Below are 27,281 nucleotides of genomic sequence, written 5' to 3' on the forward strand. Positions count from 1 at the left end.
GCTATATACGATGCGACTTTGACTTTGAAGTCGCCTCAAAAATCGTTTCCCTCCAACTTCAAGTGTTTCATAGGAGGGAACAGGATGTCCCGTGTGTTGCAAACCGTGCCGCAGTTTTGTGTCCGTGTCCTAAATTGATGCATTAATGTAGGACAAATGTCTGGTCTGAGTGTCTTGCATTACTTTAGAAGTGGCCGAGACCATGATGAAAACTTCATCTCAGTAAACCTAAAATGCCTTCTTTTACAACCATTTTGACACTACCACAGTTTAGATGTTAGCTAAGTTCTAGTTTTGCTAGTAGGCGTTGTTGAAAAACTGGCACGATCATCTGATGGTTTGTCTGTCCTTCGATGTACAGTATATCCCCAATACGATCCTAAATTCAAATACATAGCTAGAAACACTTCAGAAAATCGTCAAACAAAACTGACAACACTAACACACCTTTGGCTTCGCGTTTCCTAAACGTTGTACTTGTGACACATTAACCGAATGAGCATGTGTTTGTGACTGTGTGCGTGTGTGTGTAGCCCGGCCGTCGCCGCCCGCGCCGCGCCTCAACGGGTCATCGACCCCGCCCTCCTCACCGGAAAAGGAAATAGAGAAGGAGCCACTACCTGACCACGAAGAAGAAAAGCCGCCAACGCCCATAGAGAAAGAAAACAACAACATCGAAGAGAAAGAAGTCCCCGACAAAAAGGTCGAGGAACTCTATGACATTCCTGTCGGTAAGTGTTTTTTTTTTTTCTCTAGTCTATGACGCGGGATTGTCTATGATTGTAGAGGAAGCCAAGCGAGATGCTAAGGTAGTGGTACTTGGTGGTATTAATGTGCTTTTGATGGAGTCAAAGCATGCTATGCTATCAATATTGTGAGCTAGAATAACGGCATTAGGTACATTCCATTGAAATAATATTACATTATGAACTCCACTCTTGAAACCCTTCACTTTTTAAATCGTAGGTAATTTCAGTCTTTTCAGTCTAACTTGTATTACAAACCCACCCCATACGCTGTCTAAATACTCCATTAAACATGTATCCCCATATTGTTGAAAGTAAAATTCAGTTGCAATCCAACATATTACAAAGAATACCAACCAATTACAATCCATACTCAATACACAACCAAAAACCAAATGCTACCCCTGTGTACATATTGTACATACCTATGCACTTTAGTTTTGGTGTGACCATAGACTAAGTAGTTGCACGCTAGAACCAATCAAAACCGTTACTACAGGGTCCCCTATTCCGCCCGAGAAGCATTCGAAACAAGAGAGGGAAAACAATAATGGAGAGGCCAAGGAAAAGAAAGAAACGCAAGATAAAACAGAGAATGAAGGAAAGGATGAAGTGTACGATATCCCGAATGGTGAGTATTTGAATGTAATTATTTCGTATCAAGTCGTTTCATTGTTTGTTAAATATCTAGATCCACATGTAATATAAATATTGATACTTATGTTATATCATAAAGGTGTTCTGGTATTAACTTGGTGGAAAAATATTTATTTATTGGTTGAAACATCAGCATGGGACACAGACCCAAGTAAATGAAGTTACATTATTATTCAACAAAAAAACAAAGAAATCATGAACTATTTTGATTACCTATAATAATATATCATTTTGGATATTGTGTCCATGTTCATACATCAATAAGTTTATTGAAAGTTAAGAATATTTATTTTATTAGATAACTTATAAAATATTATCATATTATATATTTTAACTATCTACTTAATTACTATTTATATATTTCAGGTACCAATCAATGCTTATGAAATGTGCTCTAACCTTCTTGTGTTATTCTATGTATCTATTTGTTGCATTGTATCTGGATGGCTTTTTAATGTTCTTTTTTTAATAATATGAGTGTACGCTTTGTTTATGTACCTAGGATAGACTAATGATATTAGATACAATAGGTATTATTCTTAAATAAATAACATTAGTATGTGTAAAATTTGAACTAAAATACCTACTATAGTATTAATAAATAAGATAAGTCCGATTACGGAACAAATCACCCTTGTACTGTTACTTTCACCAAAATTAGCCAACGGAACTATTACATAGCGAAGTGGCTACCTACAAGTGAAAATAACTATCTCAGTTCTCAGTATAATTGCCATTATTATTTTGTCAGTCGCGATACATTAACTTCAATTTCTAATGTTATTCTCACCTCACTGAATCACAACCTATTCAGACTCTCCCAAAACAATCCAAACTACTCACATCAGAAACCAACCTCATAATATTCAAAAAGCCATACACCCAAAAATATCTCCCTGGTTCTTTCTCTAAAGCGGGGTTTACACGATAAGAGTAAGTAAATACGGCCCACGTGACCGTTTGAATGCTAATGCTACTATTAAAGCGGTGGCGGCGTTTACACGACAAGAGTACGCATGGACCAAGGGACGTTTTATAGCAAATACGTCTCGAACAGACGGTCAGTCAGTTCAATCGGACTTTAAAGCCACTTAAAACACCACACCACGCCTCATTAAATTTTCCTAGCCACAAAACACTACACCCCCAAATTTTCCTCCCCCTAAACCCCTCATCTCCTTCCAGGGGCCACGCTGCAAGGCCTGCCGCCGGGCGTTCTGTACCGCGTGCGCGCGACCTACCGCTACACGCGCGAGGACAGCGACGAGCTGTCGTTCGACGTCGGCGACACCATCCGAGTCGTGGAGTACGACGACCCCGAGGAACAGGTGCGTGTTGCTGTCTCTCTCTGGCGTTCAGTTTTGTCATTGCCAGGCAATAGCGAGAAAAGAGATAGAGATGGATCTAAGCGCCTGGTCGGCATCAGATTCCTCGGAGAAGGAGCGGGAAAGAGAAAGGCAAAAATCGTCCAACTGCTGGACATCCTATAAGCGACCCACTCCCAAATAACTTTGCAGATTTAAAATCTTATGCTGGGTTAAAAATAACCTATATAATACCCATCCCATGTTTGTGCCGTGGGCAACTATTCAACTCTACTTATCTCTGTCCTCTTCAGGTTTTCGATCAAGGAAACCCTGTGTCATTGCATAACTGAACATGGTGGAACTCACCTATTTCATCGTCAATTAAATTCTATTTCCATTACGTTTCCAGGAGGAGGGCTGGCTAATGGGCATCAAAGAGGGCACCAATGAGAAGGGCATGTTCCCTGCGAACTTCACACGGCCAATATGAAGCGGCTAAATAACATCGTAGCTATAGCGAACAGTGCACCGCGTCTAAGATCAATCGAATGTAATCTATAGTACCATCCCTGAGACCCTCGAGTTTCTTACAATGTCTCCGGAGCGAAACTCGACGGTCGAACAAAATGTCTTGTGCAATCCGAGCAATAGAGTTGTTGAGACATTTCCACATGACATGTCTCCTGAACAATTCGATTGTCCTCTAACATCATATCGGAATGAACACTACATTTTCTAATTCTAGTTTTAGTTGTTGAATGTTAATAGATATTATTTATGTTATTACAACGAATATTATTATTATCCAATGACCTTTTAAATATCAATTGCTTTTTAAATTTTGTATATACAGTGGTTCATATGAGGCAAATATAGTCATTATCAATACGGTGTAGGGTGCAAATTAATAATGTTTGGTGACACAGTAATCAATAATATTATGTCATAATCAATACGACAATAACAGTTAAGTGTAAAGCGTATATTTAGTGTAAATTTGCTCAGTGTTATTGGAAAGTGACCTTAATATATTGAAAGTACCTACAAGCTTCTACAATATTCTACATATTTCCTTTACTCTGATATTTACTATCTTCACCAGCAGTATTAAAATGTTTGCTTGAATTTGAAGTTAATAATAATATCTACGTTGTTTACATTCACTTCATCTGAAATTCCATCAATTTATTGCATTTCATTTTATATTTATTGTATGTACTGATACCGCCACGATAGATACAGGTCTTCGGGCTCCAACAATGGTCGAAATCATCAAATCGCGATTTGTATGTCTGACTCAAGTCATTATTATTGGTTCTTATTTATAATTTGGCATACAAGCTACTTCGTATCTTTGGTTTATATTAAGTGTTAAATGTATTTTGTTAACCCTCATTCGATTTATTTGTTAGTGCAGTTCTAGGCAGTAGAACAGTAATTTATTCAAATATGTCTCTTATTATTTTATCATGGAATATTGTTATTCGGATAAGTAGTTGTACCTAACATAAAGCTATTGTTATACATATTTATTAGTTAAACCGAGTACATACTAACTTTGATCATATTTTTAAGAATGCTTTTCATTAACTGTAAAATCCAGAACTAAAACTCAATTTTCCCTTGAAATTATAATCGCCTGTGTGTCAAAAACGGTGCTTTGATAATGTGTACATATTTAATAAAAAAACTTTACATTTTTACCGATTTTTAGAGTAAGGTGTGATTGAATCATGTGTTCTATTTTAATGTTCTTATGCATCTTATCAATTTATCAAAATATACATAAATATTTCATTACGATTATGTAAAATATGATTAATAAAAATGAGGCAATGCCGAAAGTACTGGGTTTGTCAGTATCAGTAATTAGAATGAAGGATAACATCAACAATGTCTTACGTTGAACGTTGAGATTGATTTAATATATTAAATAAATGAAGAAAATAGCAATTGACTGATGTATAATGAAGAATATTGATATGATAAATAATTAATTGCGACGTACTTGAGTAGAAGACTCGAATTTGTTGAGTTGTCGTGGCTTAGCTCATGTTATAGAAATAAGAATGCATGTTTTGTATAGGTACTATAAGAATTTTATCCACCAACATGTATCAAGCAGCACAATAACATTATACGAGCTGTTTCGTAAGTTTGAATTGAAATAAGAGCATACACACAGCATACATGCTTGTTTCTACAATATGAGAGGCTTACAGCTGTGCCATGGAAGGTCCATAGTAGGTTTTAATATAAGTTTGTTAGGACTTGTACAGTTTTTACAACTGCGAATAAAAATGTTTCTCACAAATTATGTGTTATTTATTTACAATCAAAGGGAAATCGTAGTTTTAAGCTGCCTCAGATATACCTACGTATAATGAAATGATACAGCCTGCGAATTTTGACAAGTGAGTACAGTGAAACTATAAAGTCATGAAATTAAATGAGGGCATTGCTATCTTTCATGTAGCAACCCAACTTACCATCCACAAAAAAGCTCTTATACAAGCTAGAAGGTGTTAATATGAAGGCTAATAGTGAAACCAATAAATATTTATTTAGATAACGTTATTACAACTGTATAAAAAAAAACTGGATCTGTTGACGAAGGGCACACATAGTAAAGACATCAATTTCTCTTTTTGGACGGCCACTTCTGTTTCTTCCAGGAGTTAGAAATATTCCATATTTTGCCCTCTTTGGCACGCTGGTCCGATATAACTATAAAAAAAAATAAAAAAATCTTTTTGACTTACACAATGCCCCCCAAATTCACACAATGTGAATTTAGTAAGTAAACAAAAATATATCTTCAAGTATCAAAATGTTAAGGTTTGACTCAACTGAAACCAGATGAAACCTACAATCAGTGGTATGTAAACAATGTTCGACTTGGGCTCTAAACCTAGGTTTATCGATAAATGAAGCGTTGGTACTAATATAAAATGAGTTATTATAATTTGTACAATGCTACATACCCGTCATAGACGCTGTACGAGCGTAAAAATCCTCCAAATTCGACAAAATGTGTCCAGCTTGATGTTCCGCTAAACATTGTATTAAAACTCGATAAATAACTTCACTAGCTTGACTACGAATATTTTTCTTCATCTTCCTAATCGCAACCAAGCGTAAATTATTGCTTTTATCTAGATTATCCTTATAATTAATAAGAAAATTCAAAAAACAGCCAACCGCCTATTGACATAAACAATTGTTATGACTTTTATGTTTCTTTTCTAATGGTGCCAGGCTCCTGAAAATTTTAGTTCCTAAAACATTAATTTCAGGACTTTATAGTTTCACTGTAAAGTTATAGTAAAGTTTATTACATAAATACATATGCTCACGACTGTATTCCACGTATTCCCCGAAGGGGTAATCAGAGGTAACCCTCAGCTTTTCGCTGTACATTTTAACTCAAGTGATAGGTTTCGAGCCGTATCACCGCTTTTGAATGAGTACAATGCACTGGAAGTTGTCGGGTAAGTGGGCAACCCGACTGTCAGATGTTATCAAGCTGCCCAAAGGCCTCTGACTAGGCTTAACGACTGCTGCCGAAACAGCAACCGGGACCCACGGCTTAACTTGTCGTCCGCATCCGAAGCACGGAAGCGTCCAGAAAAGGACCACTTGAAATCGGTCACCCATCCAATGGTTGACCGTGCCATGTGTTGCTTAATCAAGTTATCTGAAATAAAATTAACCTCAGTGTTTCGGCTTAGTATACCCTATTTGCAATATTATGTTTCGTTTTGCCAAATTAAGCGCGAAGCCGTTATTATTCTGAGTGCCATTGTAAATTACTGGAAATGAAACGTTATCTGTCAATGTCATTGTCATTTTTCCATTGTTTGCTTTTCTTTCGATTTCGTACACTGAAAAACTGAAAATGTACTAATAAAAAAGTTTAAATAGTTTTTCACAACGAAGTACTGTGAAAGAACATACTTACAATATAACCATTGGTTATTATGATAGTTATTACAAAAAAAAGGTTTATTTTTGTTCTAAATACTTGTTCAGTAACACCGGTTTTTTATATTAAATAACTGCTCAAATCTGTATTTGATTAACATTAGTTATTTTCTATCACATCACAGGCTACCTCAGCTATCTCCACCATCTAGGAAAGGTGAGTAAAACCACCTTATATGTAATAAAACATTAAAATTAAGTTGACTGTTTTGTGGCTAATACCTACCCTTTATTTTCTGATTATTTGATCAATTCTAACAAATCTGTTTTATTCTGCAGGATTAATTTATTGTTTCTTCTAACTCCACTTCCTCACTATCACTACCAAAGATGGCACCAGTTGAATTCTTATTTCTTGTAAGTTGTTTTTTTTATTATTTTGTTTAAGTACTCTAATGTACTTTCTATGTTTTAATCCTTATACCTTTTTAGACATAAGTTATAAGTTAGTTTCGTGTACCTAGCTGTATGGATTCCTTCAAAATCAGACACAATAGAAAATTTTATTGACTGCACAAAGCAAAGGGTTTATAGTTTTGTTTGCATGAGGTGATATAGCTATATAGGGGAAACACAGCTGCCACTAGCAGTTTAAGTTATTAAAACATTAAAATAAAAGAGAGCCCTTACATTGTACACACTCACTCACAAAGTCATATCATCAACAATTGTTAGATATATTTAACAGCGTCTGTTAGCTAATTAGCTTAGTTCCACTGGATATGTATTATGGAGCTTGTTTTTACATTTATTATCATTTTTTGTACAATTAACTATAACTGTATCACAAATAATTATGTTCAATTAAGCATATTCATGCTGCAATAACTTGCTGTATTAACGGTAGTGCACAGGTGGTACCTGCTTGTGGTAGTATTACTTTTTCGACATCAGCTGATTCCCCAGTTGCTGATATACTCCCATGCTGTGTTAACTCCAATGGAAGTTCAATGGGTTCTTTCTATACTACTCAGTATATGTGCTACTCATTACCTCCTGTAGGTTGGCTGGTAGAAAATGCTCTTAGCATTAAGCCCTCCTTTTGTACATTTATTTCTTATATTCGTGCAATAAAGAATTAAATAAATAAATCTGAGACTATGTCCTAAATGCTGAATACAAATAAAATGAAGGGTACAATTTAAATCATCACCAAAAAAAATAATTGTACGCTAATACATTGCACCAAAAAAAAAATTAAAACCAAATTAATTAAATCAACTCCAAAATCGAAACCCCAAAAAAAAACGTTTACGTTCCAAAATAAATAAACACGCCTCCAAATAATTGCAAGTTTACAATAGAAAATCTTTTTCGTCGCCAAAACGGATAAATCATCACCAAATTATGCTATACTTACTAAAATATAAACATTGACACCAAAACTAAGTGTTCAATTTTTTTTTATATCACCAAATTATCCTGCCCAAAAACAATATAAAATATTATTATAGTATAAAGGTAATCGATTTACCTGTTAATTTTAATATGTAGGCATTTGCGGCTTTAAGAGTGGTGCGGCATGAATTTTGAATTTGCGCGATGCTTGTGGACGCAATGTTGATATCTAGTACATCGACCTCAATACATCGCGGCAAATTCACCCCTTCTGGACAAGGTCAAATTTGAGTGGTGCCATCCCCCCGCGCCCTGCATACTCATATACATACATTTTCCTATCATCATCATGATCATCAGCCAATAATCATCCACTGCTGGACATAGGCCTCTCCAAGGAGCGCCACAACACTCGGTCCTCGGCCTTCCTCATCCAACCATAACCCGCCTAAGGTCGTCAGTCCAGCGGGCAGGAGGGCGTCCCACGCTGCGTTTGCCTGTTCGAGGTCTCAACTCGAGAACTCGTCTACCCCAACAGTTATCGGTTCTTCGGAAGATATGACCAGCCCACTGCCATTTCAGCTTGCATATTTTGACAGCTAAACTCAAACTCTCAAACTCAAACTCAATTTTTTTTATTCATCGTACAAATATAAAATTTTCTGATGAACGTCAATTTTTACAAATTACTCTCCGTTCGGATAAGGGGGGGCTCTTTCTGTCTAAGGAGAAGAACGGAGGCAAGAAACTCCTGAGCCATCTTTTCAAAAAAAGACTTAAAACTAGTTGGTATACAATACATATAAGCTTAATAATTATTATTATAATAATATGAGCAGAGCTAACTACTTATCACAGCCATGCATTAACGTCCTCTAAGTAATCATCAATTTTATAATAAGCTTTTTTACTGAGTTTCTCTTTAATGTAACACTTAAACTTATTCTCTGGCATTTGAGCAACTTCTGCTGGAAGCTTATTATAAAATCTAATACAGTACCCTAAAAACGATTTATTAACTTTCGCCAGACGCATCGCTGGAAAAGCCAGCTTATGCTTGTTCCTAGTATTAATGTCATGATTACTGCCAATTGTATCAAAAGTTGAAATATTCTTTCGTACATACATTAAATTGGAAAAAATGAACTGACATGGAACTGTAAGGATGTTAATTTCTTTAAATAGTTCTCTCAATGAATCCCTGGAACCAAGTTTGTATATAGAGCGGATGGCTCTTTTCTGTAATACAAATATAGTTTCAATATCAGCTGCTCTACCCCAAAGCAAAATGCCATACGATAATAAGCTGTGGAAATAACTAAAGTAAACTAATCTGGCGGTTTCAACGTCGGTCAGCTGTCTAATTTTCCGTACAGCAAAAGCTGCGGAGCTCAACCTTCCAGACAATTTTTCAATGTGAGGTCCCCACTGTAACTTTGAATCTATAGTCATCCCAAGAAAGCAGTATCATTAACTAGGTCCAATTTATTCCCATCTAGAATAATGTTAGTATCGCATTGTCTAACATTCGGCAGTGTAAATTTAATACATTTCGTTTTCTTAGAATTCAATAGAAGATTATTAACGGTAAACCAATCGTGTATGTCAGATAGAATTGAATTAATTTCATTAAAATTATTTTCTCTTCTTTTAACTTTATGTCAAAAGCCTTAGTCCTCTGACAGATAAACTCATTTCTGATACGATCCATCAGGGAAACCCCAAGCACCAAGCACTTAACTATAATAAATTGTATTTCAATTCCTTATTTCTATAGAATTTATTGGTACATGGCAAAATTCAAACCCTCGGCCACACGAATGGGAGTCGAGATTTTCGATGATTTAATTAATTCATAAAGCAATTTAACAAGTGACTTTGTTTTGGGATAAGCTATTTATTATTTGGTATAAACTTAATTTTTAATATTTACTTTAACTTTTTTTGGTTAGAAAGGATTATTAAAATGATACTGATAAAAGAATATATTGGTTACATCTATATAGCGATGATATACTTTATTTCGTTTGAAATAAATTTTAATGGTGTCTATATAGTTTTACAGTATGCAGTAAAAAATAATTTGGTTCATTTCAAAAATATTTTGGGAAGCATGATTTGGTGATGATTTATCCGTTTTGGCGGAGATTTCGAATTTATTGGCGGCAGTATCATATAATTTCTGGTGGAGGTTTAAATACAAGCCTAAAATGAATAGCTGGCCGTACAATTGTACAATATCACCTTATTTCATTCAACATACTGAACTCTTGATAATCAGAACTTTTCAAGTACCTCTGTATCAAAGAGGCTTTGTCTCGTCTGAATTCAATTCCCTCTCTGCCATATACTTACTTACATAATGAAGTTGAGTAGAGGTAGAGCTACCTTGTTACTAGAAACTGGTGCAAACTTATTCCTTTTACAACTTTGTGAAGGAATTTAAACAGGGTAGAGATAATGCACCTAGCATTGAGTTTGTAAAGTTGTTTGATTTTAAAGATTTCTGGAGTGGTTTTTACTATTAGAGAAAAGTTCGTAGTGCAACTCAATATTAATATGTCTGCAGTTTTTATTTTTTGGTTTTTATTTTTACATAAACGTCACTATATCGCGATTCGCCTTAAATACGGCGCTGTTACTGGTGGAACGCGCATTCAACGAGTTGTCGATAACGAACTCGTGTAGCAGCCGCAGGTATAGTTCTATTCATACTTATGCTATAGGTATCACTGTCGTGCTTAGTACTGACTGAGTCTGTATTATACGACATGTTAGACTGACTCAGTATATCACACGACTGCGCGAGACATAGGCCTAAAGTGATCCTGCTAGTAATTTTTCCCATGGAAGCTCTAAGTTTACCTACAGTTATAGGTAGGCACAGTAGAAAATATTTAGGTATAATTACATAAGGCATAGGTGTTGTTCACCAAATCATCATCTCATTTAATAAAACGCTTCTCTTACCAAGACTACAACGCAAAGAAAGTATCAAGGAAATACCGGTTCATCGACCTAAAGCGGATAGGTAGTGAATACTCCGACAGATATGGGGCGCACTATCGACCCACAATATCGTCCATAGTCCGTGGTTGATAGGAATATTGTAGCTATGTATCACATTATTATTTAATAATAGTGACAGTGGACCACCAGCATCGCCTCCAGTTAAATCTAAAATGTGTACCGATACCGGCACGGCTAACAGCCTTTCGGCCAGCAATTTTCGGTCATCCGGTCTAACACACAGTTCTAGCGGGGAATCGAACCCGGTAGTCGTAGCATAACAGCTTGAAAGATTCGGCCGGATGATTTGGTCGCACGGGTCGCACCTGAATTTAATGCTTTTAATAAAATCTTAAATACAAGTAAGTACGTAACTAGTTACTCCTTTTTAAGGTTCCGTATCTCAAAAGGTAATAAGCGGACCGTCATACGATCACAGCACAGCGATCCAATAGGATACATACTTACAATGTACCTTTGGAGCACCGTCTAGCTAGAGACTGAAGTGTAGTTTCATGGGTTCATTATATTTCCAACCCAAGTTTTCCGGAAGGCTGAACGGAGCTCAGTCTGTGCCCGGCGCTGGCGTCGCGCGATTGGCCCGTCAGTTTCCCACCCTCGCTGAGCTTGTTCGATTTTTCGCGGCAAAGTGCAAAACGAAAAAAACTACGAAAACTCAAAGAATAATTGGTTTTGTTAGAAGTGGGTAAATACTTACCAACGTGTACATAATTATCGTCGTATTGTTATTGCACGTCTGATAGTTCAGTTACAAAACGTAAGTGTTTAGTTTTATTAATTCATACTTCACGATGTATATTTGGTAGCATTGTAATAACTTGATTCTCAGTTGACAAAGCAGTATACTCGTACTAAAGAGACTTGCTAGCTATTGGATAACAATTAATAAAATGTTACATATGCTGGTCACGTAGATTTCGCCTTTTAATTGTAATAATAAACAACCGAATGGAATTAACATCGATCGTATGCGTAGGTAAAATAAATTTGATACCGTCATATTAAAGTATAGGTATACCTGAGACACATAATAATATTACCGACGTAGCTAAGTAATAAAATAACCAGGTAGGTGCTTATTTATCACGTGTTTAAATTACTATTATGGTCACACTACTTATTCTACTTACTGCGGTATATGTATTGTTTGGCAGTATAGTTAATGCCACAACCACCACATACTTCCTATAGCATAATGTCCACACAATCAGGTGGAATTCAGGCGAAAAGTATTAATTAAATCTGCAAGTTAACCTACAGAAATTAGAGTATTATTAAATTTATAAACACTAAACGGATCAAAATCAAATAATTATTTCGTTTTTATTCCTGACAATAAATGTTTACAAATTTCAATTAAAAAATATAATTTAGTCGCTACTATGCATGCCTATTCATTTTAGAGTATAAATAAACTCATATTGAATTAATCTAGATTACACAATGATAGGAAGTGTAGTGTAGTGTGCGCAAGCAGGCAGCATATCGAATGAAACAAAGCCCTGCCGCTTGCCGGTCAAAGGCCAATGAATTCGATAGAACAATGTCATGTATCATCAGTTCATCACCGATACCGGATGCGAATATTATAAAGTCTTGGTTATACTAGGTGATACACATTAAGTACTTGTGAGTAATGTACTGTGCAATTATAGTAAGAGTAAAAGAGTAAAAAATTGCGTTAGCGCCGTGCTAGAGCTCCTGAACTGTACATTGTTACAGAGAAGACCTAGACGTCCTTTAACCTTTGAACCAACAACCTTTCAACTTTACGACAAGACATTTACGACTGAAACCTAAAAGGGCTGCACTATAACTATATCGTACTAAAAATATTTATAAAATTATTGTGTCCGATTATAGTTAATGAAACTAATCGGTAGCGAACAAATGAAGCTATTGCTGACAAGACGATCCCTTGGACTATCCACGCCAAGCCAGGATTATTAAAAACCTTTTTCGGGTTACGCTTTATCTGTTTGAGTTTCAGCCAAATGCTTTCAGCAGTTCACGCAAAATATGCAGAATTAAGCATAATAGAGATTAGGGTACAGTAGGGGGAATATGTTACAATTCTCTTGAAATTCCTAACATAAAACGCATTCATATATTCAACTCTGTATTCAAAGCACAAAGATACTTTTTCAAATGCCTGCATCCTAAAATTGAGTTAAGAATTCATAGACTTTAAAATATAAAACAGTAGGTACTTATAGGTGGGTAGGTACCATAGAATAACGAGTACTAACTGTACTTGTTATTTTATGGTAGGTAGGTACACATGAGCTTAGTAAGTTTGTATAATAAATACTTATGTGCAGCATGCAGCTTATGCTGCTTAGATGCTACCTCGCATAACGTAATCTAAATTGAAAACCGGCTAAGTGTGTGCCTGACTAGCATAGGAAAGGTTCCGTATGGTAAAATGTTTATGACTGTGATTATTTATTATGTCTCCACTCTCGTTACGTTATTCACCGGAGGTAATCACTTTTAATACCTAGTTGTTATGTATACCTACCTAGATAGATTTAAGATTTGCACCCTCCTAAATCATTGATGTCAAGACCTGCCCCCTACTCTTGAAGGGCAATGTATTGCGTCTGTCTTGCGTTCTCAACATTAAAAAAATCATAACTTCTGGGGTACTGGACGTGTAGGGGTCTAGGTTAGATTGGAATCACTTTCATTAAAAGTAATATGGTATAAGTATATGTTCGTATTTTTTTCAATTCATAAAAAACTACAGTACCCTAAAAACACATTCAAATACAACTCTATCTGTTCAAATTTGGGTACCGCAGCTTCGCTACTAGCATAGACAAAGACATACAGATCTCGAACTTTATAAACGCATTTTTTCAGTGTTTAAACATGAGTATGTTTAACAGTCTCCTACTTTGCTTAATGATATTTTTATAAATATTTACCTAAGTACCTACTTACTTACGAGTAGGTAATATTGCATTTACCAATAGAATACTCCGCTGCACCTTCTACCAATCTGTTTTCTTCCATGAATATTAACATAGAATCTGCAACGGTCCCTGCAGACGTTATGAGTCTGTTGAACTTATACATTATTCTATTATGTCTTCCATTATTTTTTGTAAGAGTCCCTCGGGGGCCATTTCATTTTTATTTAGTCCGTTTGTAAGTCTAGGAAAGTTATGCACATTCTTTTTTCGTTGCTGATGGCAATAAAATATTTGATTTGATTTGATTTGATTTGAAATTCTGTCTCGACATTTTCTAAAATATTTTGCAAAGGTAGAATATTTTTATATTTTACCTACAGAGTATAAAATATTATGCTCCTCACATCAGTTCCTCCTTTACGTCGGTAAGTACTTAGATTATGTTGTGGTAACATCAACTTATGAAATGCATTTAGTAAATGCAAGGATTACGAACAAGCGACCACAATTTCGCAAAATGTTCATGTGTGCAACGTACGTAACACAGTAAAGGGTAATTTACATCAATCTCTGTTAGCAATACGGTTGTTGGCCACCAGCTTCGTATGTATTACAATAGATGCCAGCTGTAATACTACACTTTCAGTTCAAATTTAACTTTTATGAAAATAATCAAACTTAAGTTTCAAAACGATTTAAAGTTTAAATAAAAAAAATATATTTAAAGACCCTTTGTAAAGTCATAACATAAAGTACCTACTTTTGTATACCAGTACTGCTACTCTTGATACGCAAGACGGTTATTCATATTGCGTTAATATTGTGCTCGAGTCAGAACCAATTTCAATTTAGATTTGGTACTCTTGACGTCTATTTGGTTACAATTCGGTTTCACTTAAAATTTGGTTATGATTGTTTGAAACTGTTTTATCGACTTTGTGAAAGAATGAATGAAAAGGAAAAAATATCAAAAACTGTCGTGAATAGTGTCAAGTTGACACTATCGAAGCGTCTGTAGTCGAGCGGGCTTCAGTGATCGTAACTGATCACTGAGGTTAAGCAACAACTGGCACGGTCAGCCATTGGATGGGTGACCAATTTCAAGTGGTTCTTTTCTGGACGCTTCCGTGCTTCGGACGGCACGTTAAGCTGTGGGGCCCGGTTGCTGCTTCGGCAGCAGTCCTTTATCCTAGTCAGAGGCCTGTACTGTATTTTATTTATGTAGCCTTGATGTATGTAACAAGTGTATCATTTGTTGTTCTTCAAATAAATAAATAAACTCTTTCAGCACAAGCTTGCTTGTGTTGGGGTCCACCAACCCGCACTAGGCCAGCGTGGTGGACTAGGCCTAAACCCTTCCTTCATGAAGGGCTCTATGTCTCCACATAGTTCATCAAAAAGTTCTTTTGTGAAGCGGTAATTATCGACGAACTCCGCCTGTCCCATTTCCACTGCTTCGTCCAAATATCTCACCATTCGCCGCTGATTTTTGCGCCTCCGGATATCTCTTCGCTGCGCATTGCGCTAAATAGCTATTCGTAGTGCTAAATAAGCCATAACACAGCATCTTTAGTCTCAAATACCAGTACCACACAAAACCACACAAAATCGCCACTCACAAGTACAAATACAAGTAATAAAGTTACTTTTTTCTTCTTGCCTTAGCGATTGCGTATATCCAGTTTGTTCAATATTGACAACTGTCAAAATGGCGGTCAAGAGTACCAACTTGCGTTCGTAACCGAATTTAGACTAGTTCACCCCAAAACCACCAAATACGGTAGGCAAGGTGGCGCTACCATCGTGTTCCAGAGTGCCAAATGACTCGAAGGCAAGCGTGACACAATGGATTGCGCGTCGAGAGTACCACTACAGAGCTATACCGCGATATGTGTCCTATTTTGCTCTACGAGACGTCATGCGAAATAGTGCATTAAAATTAACGATATAAAATGTGTATTATTGTGTATTATCAATTTCATGTTATTCCTTTTCAATAACGTTACTTAATAATGCATAAGATAGAGGCAATTTACTAAAGCATAAGCGTATAGTATGTAGGGTAAACTCACCGTTGTGGCCCAACTCACGTGCGGAGTCACTTCGATTTCGACCTTCGTCTCTTGTTTGTTTATGCACTTGTGTTAGATTTTATCCTGTTTGTGTTTTGATATTTCTATGTTATACTAGCTTTTCCCGCGAGCTATGCTTTGCCATAAAAAACCGTGTATTATAGGTATATTCTGGGAAAAAATGTAGCCATGTAATCTAATCCAGGGAGTTTTCTTACTACATGCAAAATATTATGAAAATTGTAACAGCGGTTTTCAAGAAACATCCATCCATCCAACCATACTTTCAAAACTTTCATGTTAATCATAGTTAAATGAATGAATAAAAGATTATATGTACTTTTGTTGTACTTTACCTATCGCCTGGCTTGCTTGACCGATAATATAATTTACACACATGTGTGTGTCTATTACCTCATACATCATTTTGTCTTCATATTCATTATTGGGTTTCCAAGAAACGCAAATAAGAATACAAACAACATCGCTATTTGCAGAAGACAACTACCTATTGACTGGTGTTGAATAATGTTGATGTCACACACGTACCTACAACGGAAAATCTGCCTTCTCTATTAAAAAGAATATGCTTAAAACTTCTAAATTCTTGTATTATTTACTAACTTGTGCGTGTATAATTGTATATTTAAAGGAAGCAACTTTCATACAGGCTCTCGCTTGTTCTACGACTCTTGGTCTTATGGAAATACCTGCACATAAATCTTACCGATCGCTCTACTCTACAATAGAAAATCTCATAGGTAGACGTTATTCTGATACCTATCTTGGATAGAATCGGTGGCTCAGACACGCTACAGTATACTCCATTACACCTACATTATCTGTAACGACTTCAACATCAGATAGTTGAAGATTTACTGTAGTACGTACGGTAATGTCTGCTCCATTAGAACCGATCATTGCCGTATTATTTAACTTATGTGCTATAATATACCTAGAACGTACTACAGATACAGATTTATGGATAAAGTAATAGCTTTTTTTACAGATTGTTGCATAAGTAGTATGGACAGTATGGTAGACCGAAAGGAGGTGACTCAGAGATTATAAACATCTTTTGTCCTAGACTTTTGGAAATTCGGGAAAACTACTTTTGTAACAGCCTGTATAAATTTGCGAGCGCGTACGAGACGGCGACGTTTGTTACCCTTTGTGATAAGACCAACTTTTGTTCATGAGAAGAGACACCAATACCTTCCATCTACTTCCAGCATGGAGGTTGGAGTGCGGATCATAGGGGTGGTGCTCCGCTTGCTGAACCTGCTCACCTCTATCATCACAGCCCCATACTTCTGGCTGTACGGGAGGCAGCTAGCGCGACCGTGCCCCGGTGATGACAACCCTATTCTCATGTACAGTGCCGTTGAACTGGCGCGGAAGATTCGGAATGGAGAGGTGAGATTATACCAGTTTATTAGTATCGTATAGTATAGTATATTTAGTATACATCTATCTATGTGTTTGTGTAGATATATCAGCTGTCCGACACCCATAACACAGGTTCTGCCTAGCTTGGGTCGGATGGCCGTGTGTGAGATGTCCCCACATATAATATTTATTTATTACTAGCTGTGCCCGCGAGCTTCGCTTCGCCTTAAAAAGTTTTCCCGTGGGAATTCCGGGATAAAAAGTAGCCTATGTTCTTTCCCAGGGTCTATACCATATGTATACCAAATTTCATTCAAATCCGTTCAGTAGTTTTGGCGTGAAAGAGTAACAGACAGACAGACAGACAGACAGACAGACAGACAGACAGACAGACAGACACAGTTACTTTCGCATTTATAATATTAGTTAGGATTATTTATTTTTTACAAAGGTAGGTTAGTCGCAAAATATAAGGTTAACTTTAATGTTAAATTGCCATCTTTACGACTTTTATGAACTCTATGAGCTATGTCTTGATCTAGAGACATGGGCAATATGACCATAGTAAGCAATCCCTAGTAGCTATGTACAAGGGTCTTATGCATGGAGTTTTGATTTACCTTTGGCAGATACCCAAGACATCAGATAATAATCTATCGTTTGTTTTAACCGGATTTAGTTACCGATTAAACACTGCACGTCCTAGATAATTGCATTGTGTAGGTTTCCTGACCATGTTTTCCTTCCTTCAATCGGCGCTACTACCTCGGTCTAGCGATGTACCATATGGTTAAATTTATCTACTTTATTACTCGTATATTGACTACTAGATATGTTGTCTGTATTAGTTTCTTTCACCCTAGTTTTTTTGCTATTAAAAAGTATCTAATAGCAAAAAAACTAAAGTCTGCAACATGTTTTCAAATCAGTAGGTGAGCGCATTACCTATTCTAGCATTTTAGATCAGTTACCTTACATAATTTAATAAGTATATAACGGAGAGTCCCCTGTACATGAGGTTATAATTACGAAGCACTAGACTGGGAAATTGCCACCTGCAGCCTATTACATATTCTACTGTACTGTTTCGATTGATGACTTTAGAAACTATACGTGTAATTTACCTCGGAATAGGCACGTTATAGTTTGCGCTGTTATTAAAAATTCTATAGTACCTACCTATCCTTCGGTGCCTAGGTTACCTATACAAAATTTTCAAACCTTCGTTATGTTTTTGATACCACAACAATCTCATAGAAAATCTGAAAACTTATAAGCGCTTGACAAAGTGTGAAAAAGTAAGAGCTTATAAGTTTCCAGCAATTTCCCTGTATACTTATGGCCTTAGTATTTACATGTCAATCTTAGTATTTTCAGCCAATAAAATAATCTACCAATTACTGCCCTTTAGCTACGGAGCAAAGACGTGGTCTCGACCTACATAGCCCGAGTGAACACAGTTAACAAGTACCTCAATGCTGTGGTAGAAGAGCGGTACAGCGCGGCGTTGAAAGAGGCTGATGCGGCGGACCGACTGCTGGACGAGGCCAGGGCTTCTGGGGACTGGGCGAGGGTCGAGGGGAAGCCGCTGTTGGGCGTACCGTTCACGGTTAAGGAGAGCTGCTCGCTGGCTGGTAAGTTTGTTAAGTCTTTATTTCAATAGGCACATAAGAAGCAAAATAACGAATACAAACAATGGGCTTTCAAAGTTTTCGTAAGTCTTGATTGAATTTAAATAATGTGACTACTTTGCTTTTGTTAATGACATTATTTGTTATGAAAATAATGTCTTTAATATTCGTGGAGAGAGGTGTAAAATGTGCCGTGATAGTTTTACAAACACATCCATGATCCAGGCCCTCAGCGAAACTATTAGGGCTATTATATTACCAATCATCATTGGTTCACAAATCTCTGCATTCGGCCTTCCTTTACCCATACACTGAAATGTTGAAGACGGATGCTGCCCTGATGCATACACCTATAGTATAATCTTAACAATACATGCCATCTTCTCTTCCCCAGGCATGTCTAACGCAGTAGGCTGCCTCGAATTCGCCGGCCGCCGCGCCTCCACGGACGGCGGGGCGGTCCGCAACGTGAGACTATCAGGCGCCATCCCGCTACTAGTGTCCAACACCCCCGAGCTGTGTCTGGGGTGGGAGACGACTAACTTACTGCATGGGACCACGAATAATCCGTACAGCTTGGATAGGACGCCTGGCGGATCTTCGGGTGGCGAGGTTTGTTGCTATTGCGTTTTTACGTAGGTTTGTATATCCGTATCTCTCTCGGTGCTATACCGCTACTAGTGTCCAACACCCCCCGCTGTGTCTGGGGTGGGAGACGACTAACTTACTGCATGGGACCACGAATAATCCGTACAGCTTGGATAGGACGCCTGGCGGATCTTCGGGTGGCGAGGTTTGTTGCTCTCTTTGGTTTAGGGCTTTATGCTCTAGGATAGGATTTCATTTGCGGCAAAATACCGGTCATATTTGAGGAAGAAACGATAACCGTTGAGGTAGATAAGTAGACACTATGAACGTACAGGCAATCGTACAGTCACATAGATATCTGACCGAGAGTCTCCACCAGCCCACTGTATAAACTTAGACAGCTGGTGGTTGGATGCCAACGTGCGGCTTTCAGGCGCCATCCCGCTACTAGTGTCCAACACCCCCGAGCTGTGTCTGGGGTGGGAGACGACTAACCTGCTGCATGGGACCACGAATAATCCGTATAGCTTGGATAGGACGCGTGGCGGATCTTCGGGTGGAGAGGTTTCTTGCGTTTTTACCATCTATGCGCTTGGCCAGTATTTTATCGGTGCTGGTATGGCTGAAGTTGCAGTATGTGGTTCATATCTGCCGAAGACCGGATAGCCGTTGAGGTACACTAACACTAACAGGCAAATGTAACGTCATCGAAAGGATGCCATCGGTGGACCGGTGACCTTGCTTTTGATTCGGAGATGATAAGTAGGTGTTATTTTTATTGTTAAAGTCACGTATCTTTAAAAGTATTGTTCATTATCATTGTAATGATAGGATGAATATTTTATTTGATACGTGATTTATGTACTTAAGTAGGTACATTAATTTAAAATAATATAATATATAAGAACAATATAAAAAACAGGGTGACAAAATTTTAAATCTTCAAATGTTAAGGAACATTAGAGATAACAGAAACACTTGAAAAGTGACCTTGTCGTCGTGTCGTCGTTTGTTTGATAACTTAGATGTTTGTGTTCAAACAAAGAGTATACAGACACATTCCCCATTTGGTAATGTTCACATTTGCTTTACCTATTAGGTAATACGAATTGTTCAGTATCAGGATCTATGTCATTTTTAATAGCTCAAGTTCTGTTTTACCTAATTGTATTAAGTTTGGACTAAGCCGTTGTCACATGAATAAATAAATAACTATTTATACCGTATTCACGTTACAAATTAAACCAGTGACGCCACTTCCTTGCTCAAATGATCACTAGCTAAACAATCACAGACATCAATCGCTGCCAATTACCATGTATTTATCAAAAATTATACTGACCGTGACGATGACGTGACATAAATGCTAAGAACAACTGCGAATCTGCCATAATCTTATAACGACGACAATTATGTGTTACTGTCGTAGTTTAATAAACTGTCTATTTTTAGCCTGTCTACTTTTAAAGAATGTGAGAAAATTTGTGCTTAAACACAGCAAAAACACATAATATATTTAGTACCTATTTTAGATACCTCTTATCTAGTTACAAAACTGGTACCTTAGTACTGTACATAAAAATAGATCCTTTGTTATATTTTATTGGTGTGAGTCTTGTTCCTCTCGAATATAATTAGATTCTTTTCGGCTTATATAACCTTTTGTCCATAAAAATGCAATTAAAAACCACAAATTTACATTGCTGCATCTGATCAAGCTAAGTACCTACCTATGTCTTTTTTTATTAAAGTAACATGTATAAACATAAATTAAATAAGTTTGCAACATGTATTTATGATTGTTTCAGGCAGCCCTAATAGCGAGTGGGGCGTCTCCTTTCGGAGTAGCGTCAGACATCGCGGGCTCCATACGCATACCGGCCGCCTTCTGCGGGGTCTTCGGACATAAACCTACACCGGGTATAAACATTTTTTTTCTCCCGAGTGGAAGAAAGGAAAATAAGAAAGATGTTCTGTAAATATGTCAGGTTTGGAAAGCATCGCATCCACTGGCGTGATTTGGGAGAGTCCGACGTCCAGCAGTGGACTGCTATAGGGCGAATAAAGTATTGGCCAAAGGTGTTTGGATTCTCACACACGCCTCACTGTTTTTTTATCCTCATCATCGGACTGTAATCTCTCACTGCTGGACAACTGGACATAGGCTTCTTCCTTTTTTTATTTATCTTTCGCCTGTTAAAATGAGTGTCACGTGACTATACATTAACCATTAAATCAAATTCCCGTTCCTTCCAGGTATAATCCCGATAGACGGTCACATCCCGTCTCTGACTGACCCCAACTACCCTCGCTTCCTCACCGTGGGTCCGATAGCGCGCCGCGCCGACGACCTCATAGCACTCACTAAGATCATGGCCGGAGAGAACGCACACAAACTGCAGTTGGATAAACCTGTGGACTTTAGTAAACTTAAGGTGAGCTGGAATTAAGATAAAATATATTTTCCGTAGCTACGCGTATAGTAGGCTTCATAAGCAGCTTTACAATGTTGTTTCAAACTCACAATGGCAATGATTGAATGAATAAATAGGTGGTTAGTGGGTTTGACAAGGTGTAAACGTGTAAGTTTAGCTATATACTTATGAAGCTGGTACTGTACTATGTAGAATAGAGCCTTCCAGAGTGAAATCATCAACTGTGCCATATATGTGTCCGGCGCACCTTGGGCAGTCACCGACTAACTAGTTAACTACTAATCTGAGTCGTGAGCACAAGTTTAGTCCAAAAGTTAGTTCCAAAAGTGACATTTGTTTTTTCCATATGTTAGGTGGAATTTCACCAAACGCTAAACGTATTTAGTAGCCTGTCATACGTATGTCAGTTAGTACAAAATGTATTTAAAATTTGATTTAAATACGTTTAGCGTTTGGTAAAAGTGACCCTTCGTGTAGATTCGAAAATAGTATCGAATCACGTGCTCGCTGCACTGACTGTCAACTGTAATTGAACAGTTTCTTATTTCTCTTTCCAGGTTTTTTACATGACTGAATCAGCAAAATCAATAGCTTTAACGGACACAGACCCTAGTATAAAAGATTTTATAATCGACGCTGCCAACTACCTAGAAAAAGAATGCGGTGCTACTATAAGTGATGTAAGTATGAACAAATTAGGTACTACCTGTCCTACTACTAAATACGAGAGAAGATTTATAATACTTTAAATAATACTTAATCAATTTTACTAATATGAACTATACCTAAGTAATTGTGTATTTTCTTTTCTTTTCCAGAAAAAGTTTACAGCTATGGAGGATTCCGTTGAAATATCAATATCATTATTCTTTGCCATGAAAGATATTCCTAACTTATTAGCTGACCCAGCAAATCCAAAAGTGAGTATGATAGATACTTTTTTACGACTGTGTTTTAGATAGAACTTTAAACTGCTAAAATGAATAATACCAAAAGTTTATTTACAGAAATAGTAAAATTTCTTATGCTTTTCTCGGTCCCGTAATTTTAAGCATACCTCTAATAGGGAGACGGCTTTTCAAATATGCAAACTTATCCTCTTTTACAACACCATGAGTATAACCTTTTATAAAATGAATTGCCACACCAACAGAAAGACCGCAGCGGTCTCCTCGAGCTACTGAAGCTGCTGCTCGGCGGCGGCTCGCGCTCGCTACAGGCACTCGGCTTCGCTCTCATCAAGAGCACGCAGCTCTACATACCGACATCGCGGCGCCCGCACTACCACGAGCTCGCCACACTACTGCGAGAGGAGATCATTGTGAGTAGTGGAGATATGATGTAAGTAGTGGAGATATGGCGGCTCGCTCTCATCAAGAGCACGCAGCTCTACATACCGACGTCGCGGCGCCCGCACTACCACGAGCTCGCCACACTACTGCGAGAGGAGATCATTGTGAGTAGTGGAGATATGATGTAAGTAGTGGAGATATGGCGGCTCGCTCTCATCAAGAGCACGCAGCTCTACATACCGACGTCGCGGCGCCCGCACTGCCACGAGCTCGCCACACTACTGCGAGAGGAGATCATTGTGAGTAGTGGAGATATGATGTAAGTAGTGGAGATATGGCGGCTCGCTCTCATCAAGAGCACGCAGCTCTACATACTACATTCATTTGTAAATGTAAGTGTAAACTGGCTGGTGTGTACTCGGGTTTATATTGCAATGGCCTGAAAGCATGAAAACTCATCATCCATATACCATCATACCGTAGTTACTTGACTGATATAACCGGCCCACTGTCACTGCCATCGGTATGACCTGCCCGCTGCCATCATTCCCGAACAAACTACCTCACTAACCCTCAACTAACCCAACCAACATCTCCTTCCAGCAAACCCTGGGCTCGGACGGCGTATTCCTCTACCCAGTGTTCTCAGCCCCGGCTCACCGCCACGGCGGCGTGTTCGCGAGAGCCGCCGGCGTCATGTATACCATGCTGTTGAACGTGCTGGGGTTGCCGGCCGTGGCTGTTCCACGCCGGAGTGGGGTTTTGCCCACAGCCATACAGGTACCCACGAACACTGGCTCCCTACGCACAGACAGGTTTGCTTAGCGCCTAGAGAAAAAACGGAAAACTGAATGTTTCTACTATTAGGCTACGACCGCACAGGCAGGAGGCTTACTTAGCGCCTAGATTCTAGCGACTTAAAGAGTAGCTCAATAAAACCAACAGTCTATATAGAATCTTCGTGAACGGCCGCATTGCGCGCTTGGCGCCTAGCTTGTTGCGTAGCGTGTATCTGTGCGGACGTAGCCTAATAGTAGAAACCATTCAGTTTTCCGTTCCGCTCATGCAACTCACTCAAGATGGCATGAAGAAAACCCTGGGGTCCTCGGGCATATTCCTCTACCCAGTGTTCTCAGCCCCGGCGCACCGCCACGGGGGCGTGTTCGCGAGAGCCGCCGGCGTCATGTACACCATGCTGTTGAACGTGCTGGGGCTGCCGGCCGTGGCTGTTCCACGCCGGGGTCAATCCGTGCCCGTAGCTATACAGGTGTGTGAGTAAGGACCTAAAATTTACGGCGTTTAGAGTAGAAACGTTGCTCACGTGACTCACGAAAAATGAACTAAAATATGTCGGAGGCGGAGGTGGAGCAGGTGCACGTTCCTGGGGTGGCTGGGTGTCAGGATTGTCCGACATCGTGTTTCGTAGGCGTAGGAATGGCGATTATAAGAAAAGTCTCTTTAAATAATCACTTCGTTTAATTATCGCACAGTTACACAACACAATAACACTTAGCAATCACACAGCAAGCCAAAACACAGAAAGGGTAACGTAATGTCACTAAGTAAGAGAAACGCGGGACAGTTTCTAGACGTGTGCGCAGTGCGCAGAACGACGGTCAAGTACAGACTGACTCGACTCTACGTCTTCCCCCACGATCTAGACTCCGTCGAGCGCCACTAGAGGCGCTGGCGTTCCCATTGTCACTTGTTTCGCAGAGACTCCGCTAGGTGGCGTGACAGTTGACGTCTGTTTCCGACAAATAGTAGTCGCTTTGAGTACTTACCTAGTAACCCATCAATTTAACGATCGGCTGATGCAACTCACGAAAGATGACCTAAACTAGTCGACGGTTAGAGTAGAAGACTCACGAAAGATGGCATAAAGCTGGCCCTGGGTTCCGCGCACCGCCACGGGGGCGTGTTCGCGAGTGCCGCCGGCGTCATGTACACCATGCTGCTGAACGTGCTGGGGCTGCCGGCGGTAGCTGTTCCACGCCGGGGTCAATCCATGCCAGTAGCTATACAGGTGTGTGCATAAGGACCTAAAATTTACGGCGTTTAGAGTAGAAACGTTGCTCACCAAAGATGAACTAAAATAGTAGTCGCTTTGAGTACTTACCTAGTAACCCATAAATCTAACGATCGGCTGATGCAACTCACAAAGGATGACCTAGACCAGTCGACGGTTAGAGTAGGAGACTCACGAATGATGGCATAAAGCTGGCCCTAGGGTCCGTGCACCGTCACGGGGGCGTGTACGCGAGAGCCGCCGGCGTCATGTACACCATGCTGTTGAACGTGCTGGGGTTGCCGGCCGTGGCTGTTCCACGCCGGAGTGGAGTTTTGCCCACAGCCATACAGGTACTCACGAACACTGGCTCCCTACGCACAGGCAGAAGGTTTGCTTAGCGCCTAGCGAGTCACCAAGCGAGTAGCTCAGTAAAACGAACGGTCTAGCTAGAATATTCGTGAACGGCCGCATTGCGCGCTTGGCGTCTAGATAGTCGCTTAGTGTGTATCAGTGGATAAGACTGCCTTTTCTCAATAAATTGTTATTCATTTGTTTGATGTACAATTACAGAGTACTCTATCTATAAGTATAATATCTACAGCACACGAAAGATGACTTAATATCTGCATGCGGTTGTCGGTTAGATTAAAAATAATCCGTGAGTTTTTCGTTTCGCTTAGGGCACCACCGCCGCAAAACGCTGCGCGTGAATTTTATTTTACACTCCAAATTAGGCTGTTGACATTCTTGTGTGTTTATTTATTTTGTGCTTATTTTCAGGTGGTCGCCGCGCCGAACCAAGACCGCCTATGTTTAGCTGTCGCGAAGAAATTAGAAGAAGCTTTCGGCGGATGGCAACCAGTGCCGAATGACCCGTGAATTGATTCATTTATGATTAGATATAGCCTTAAGAATATCTAAGGTTTTATGGGATAGACTTTGAAGAGGGTATAGTAGGTACTAGGTACCTAACGTTACTGATATTATTTGTATGTAACTTTCCTATGTACTCTATGACGTAAAAAAATCATCTGTTACTGATTGGTCAAGAGGGTATAAATTATTTTTATGAGTAAATTCAAATCCTTTCCTAACCCTTATTATATCATAACATGTCATAAAGTAAAAAAACATGAATAATTAGTTGGTATTACCGACTTCATTATTGAAATCAATGTGTTTGGCATTGTATGGATTATATATTACTTATTTATAACTAATGTTATACTGTGATGAAGCATTAAAACATAACTGGGGATGAAATGTGCAATATTAGGTAAATTCGGTATTTTAATATCGTAAGAATATATATATACTTAATTATGTATTTGGTAAAACTACAGATTATGTATAAATAAAATAAGCTGACTTTATGTATTTTTGTAGATCTACTTTTTTATTTTACATTGATGAAATGAGACTTTTTACCGCTACAGAAACTTTAAAATAAAACTAATTCAAATATATTATTTGGACAACTATAAAGTATTGTGTGTAAAGAACTAATTAATAATATTTATGTACTTATTAGTGTAACTCAAACCACTGGTATTGCGTGGAATATTTTTTTGATCAAAACTACTATTTATAAATCCTGACATAATTAATTGAATGTTGTTTGTGCAAGGCATATTTTGTAAGGTCGTGTGTTACGAATATTGCTACACGCAATTTAAGAATGTTATGCAAATTAAGTAAGTATAAATAAATGTATTCTGGGAAACTTTCTCAATTCTATACTATTTCTCTTTGTTTTATTTTACGTCTACTAAAGAAAATATTTCTACGTAGGTTTGCAAGTATATGAGGATATCACCCCTAAAAGTTATGCAGAGTTTACGAAAATTTATAGATTAGCGACATCTATTGACAAGTAGAAATCT

The 27,281-nt window shown here is 38.3% G+C and overlaps 2 protein-coding genes across 7 annotated transcripts in view; both read left to right on the top strand.

Moving 5' to 3' along the window:
• Positions 1–5,024, top strand: part of LOC105386604 (myc box-dependent-interacting protein 1) — a 40,232-nt gene extending 35,208 nt beyond the window's left edge. Inside the window, exons 7-10 of one of the 3 annotated variants that reach the window (XM_011557207.3) lie at positions 534–731; positions 1,246–1,377; positions 2,589–2,731; positions 3,120–5,024. In XM_011557207.3, the coding sequence (XP_011555509.3) occupies positions 534–731; positions 1,246–1,377; positions 2,589–2,731; positions 3,120–3,200 (554 nt within the window). In that variant the 3' untranslated portion in view covers positions 3,201–5,024. The remainder of the gene's footprint in view (positions 1–533; positions 732–1,245; positions 1,378–2,588; positions 2,732–3,119) is intronic. The other 2 variants (XM_011557208.3, XM_011557209.3) reach the window with 2 other exon arrangements.
• A 1,666-nt stretch (positions 5,025–6,690) lies between these two features.
• On the top strand, positions 6,691–27,142 carry LOC105386603 (fatty-acid amide hydrolase 2-B). Of its 4 annotated transcripts, none has more exons than XM_048623169.1 (12): positions 6,691–6,851; positions 6,974–7,051; positions 17,285–17,468; positions 18,853–19,075; positions 19,467–19,684; positions 21,469–21,580; positions 21,917–22,095; positions 22,653–22,775; positions 22,914–23,015; positions 23,249–23,416; positions 23,991–24,167; positions 26,179–27,142. In XM_048623169.1, exons 3-12 carry the CDS (start codon positions 17,286–17,288, stop codon positions 26,275–26,277), a joined length of 1,584 nt encoding a protein of 527 aa, XP_048479126.1. In that variant the 5' UTR covers positions 6,691–6,851; positions 6,974–7,051; position 17,285; the 3' UTR covers positions 26,278–27,142. The 4 variants fall into 4 exon arrangements, with proteins under 4 accessions (XP_048479126.1, XP_048479128.1, XP_048479127.1 ...); XM_048623170.1 differs by lacking the exons at positions 6,691–6,851; positions 6,974–7,051 and adding exons at positions 11,591–11,819; positions 25,286–25,413 and having other exon boundaries at positions 23,991–24,039; XM_048623171.1 differs by lacking the exon at positions 6,974–7,051.
• The last annotated feature ends 139 nt before the right edge of the window (positions 27,143–27,281 follow it).

Source organism: Plutella xylostella, chromosome 9, assembly GCF_932276165.1.
Source record: "Plutella xylostella chromosome 9, ilPluXylo3.1, whole genome shotgun sequence".
Classification (NCBI taxonomy): domain Eukaryota; kingdom Metazoa; phylum Arthropoda; class Insecta; order Lepidoptera; family Plutellidae; genus Plutella; species Plutella xylostella.

What these genes read in the sequence shown, in the direction of transcription:
- LOC105386603 (XM_048623169.1), top strand. Translation starts at nt 17,286, where the DNA reads ATGGAGGTTGGAGTGCGGATCATAGGGGTGGTGCTCCGCTTGCTGAAC. An exon ending in GGAAGATTCGGAATGGAGAG is followed by an intron (nt 17,469 to 18,852) that starts GTGAGATTATAC and finishes ACTGCCCTTTAG; the next exon opens with CTACGGAGCAAAGACGTGGT. An exon ending in TTTTGCCCACAGCCATACAG is followed by an intron (nt 24,168 to 26,178) that starts GTACCCACGAAC and finishes GCTTATTTTCAG; the next exon opens with GTGGTCGCCGCGCCGAACCA.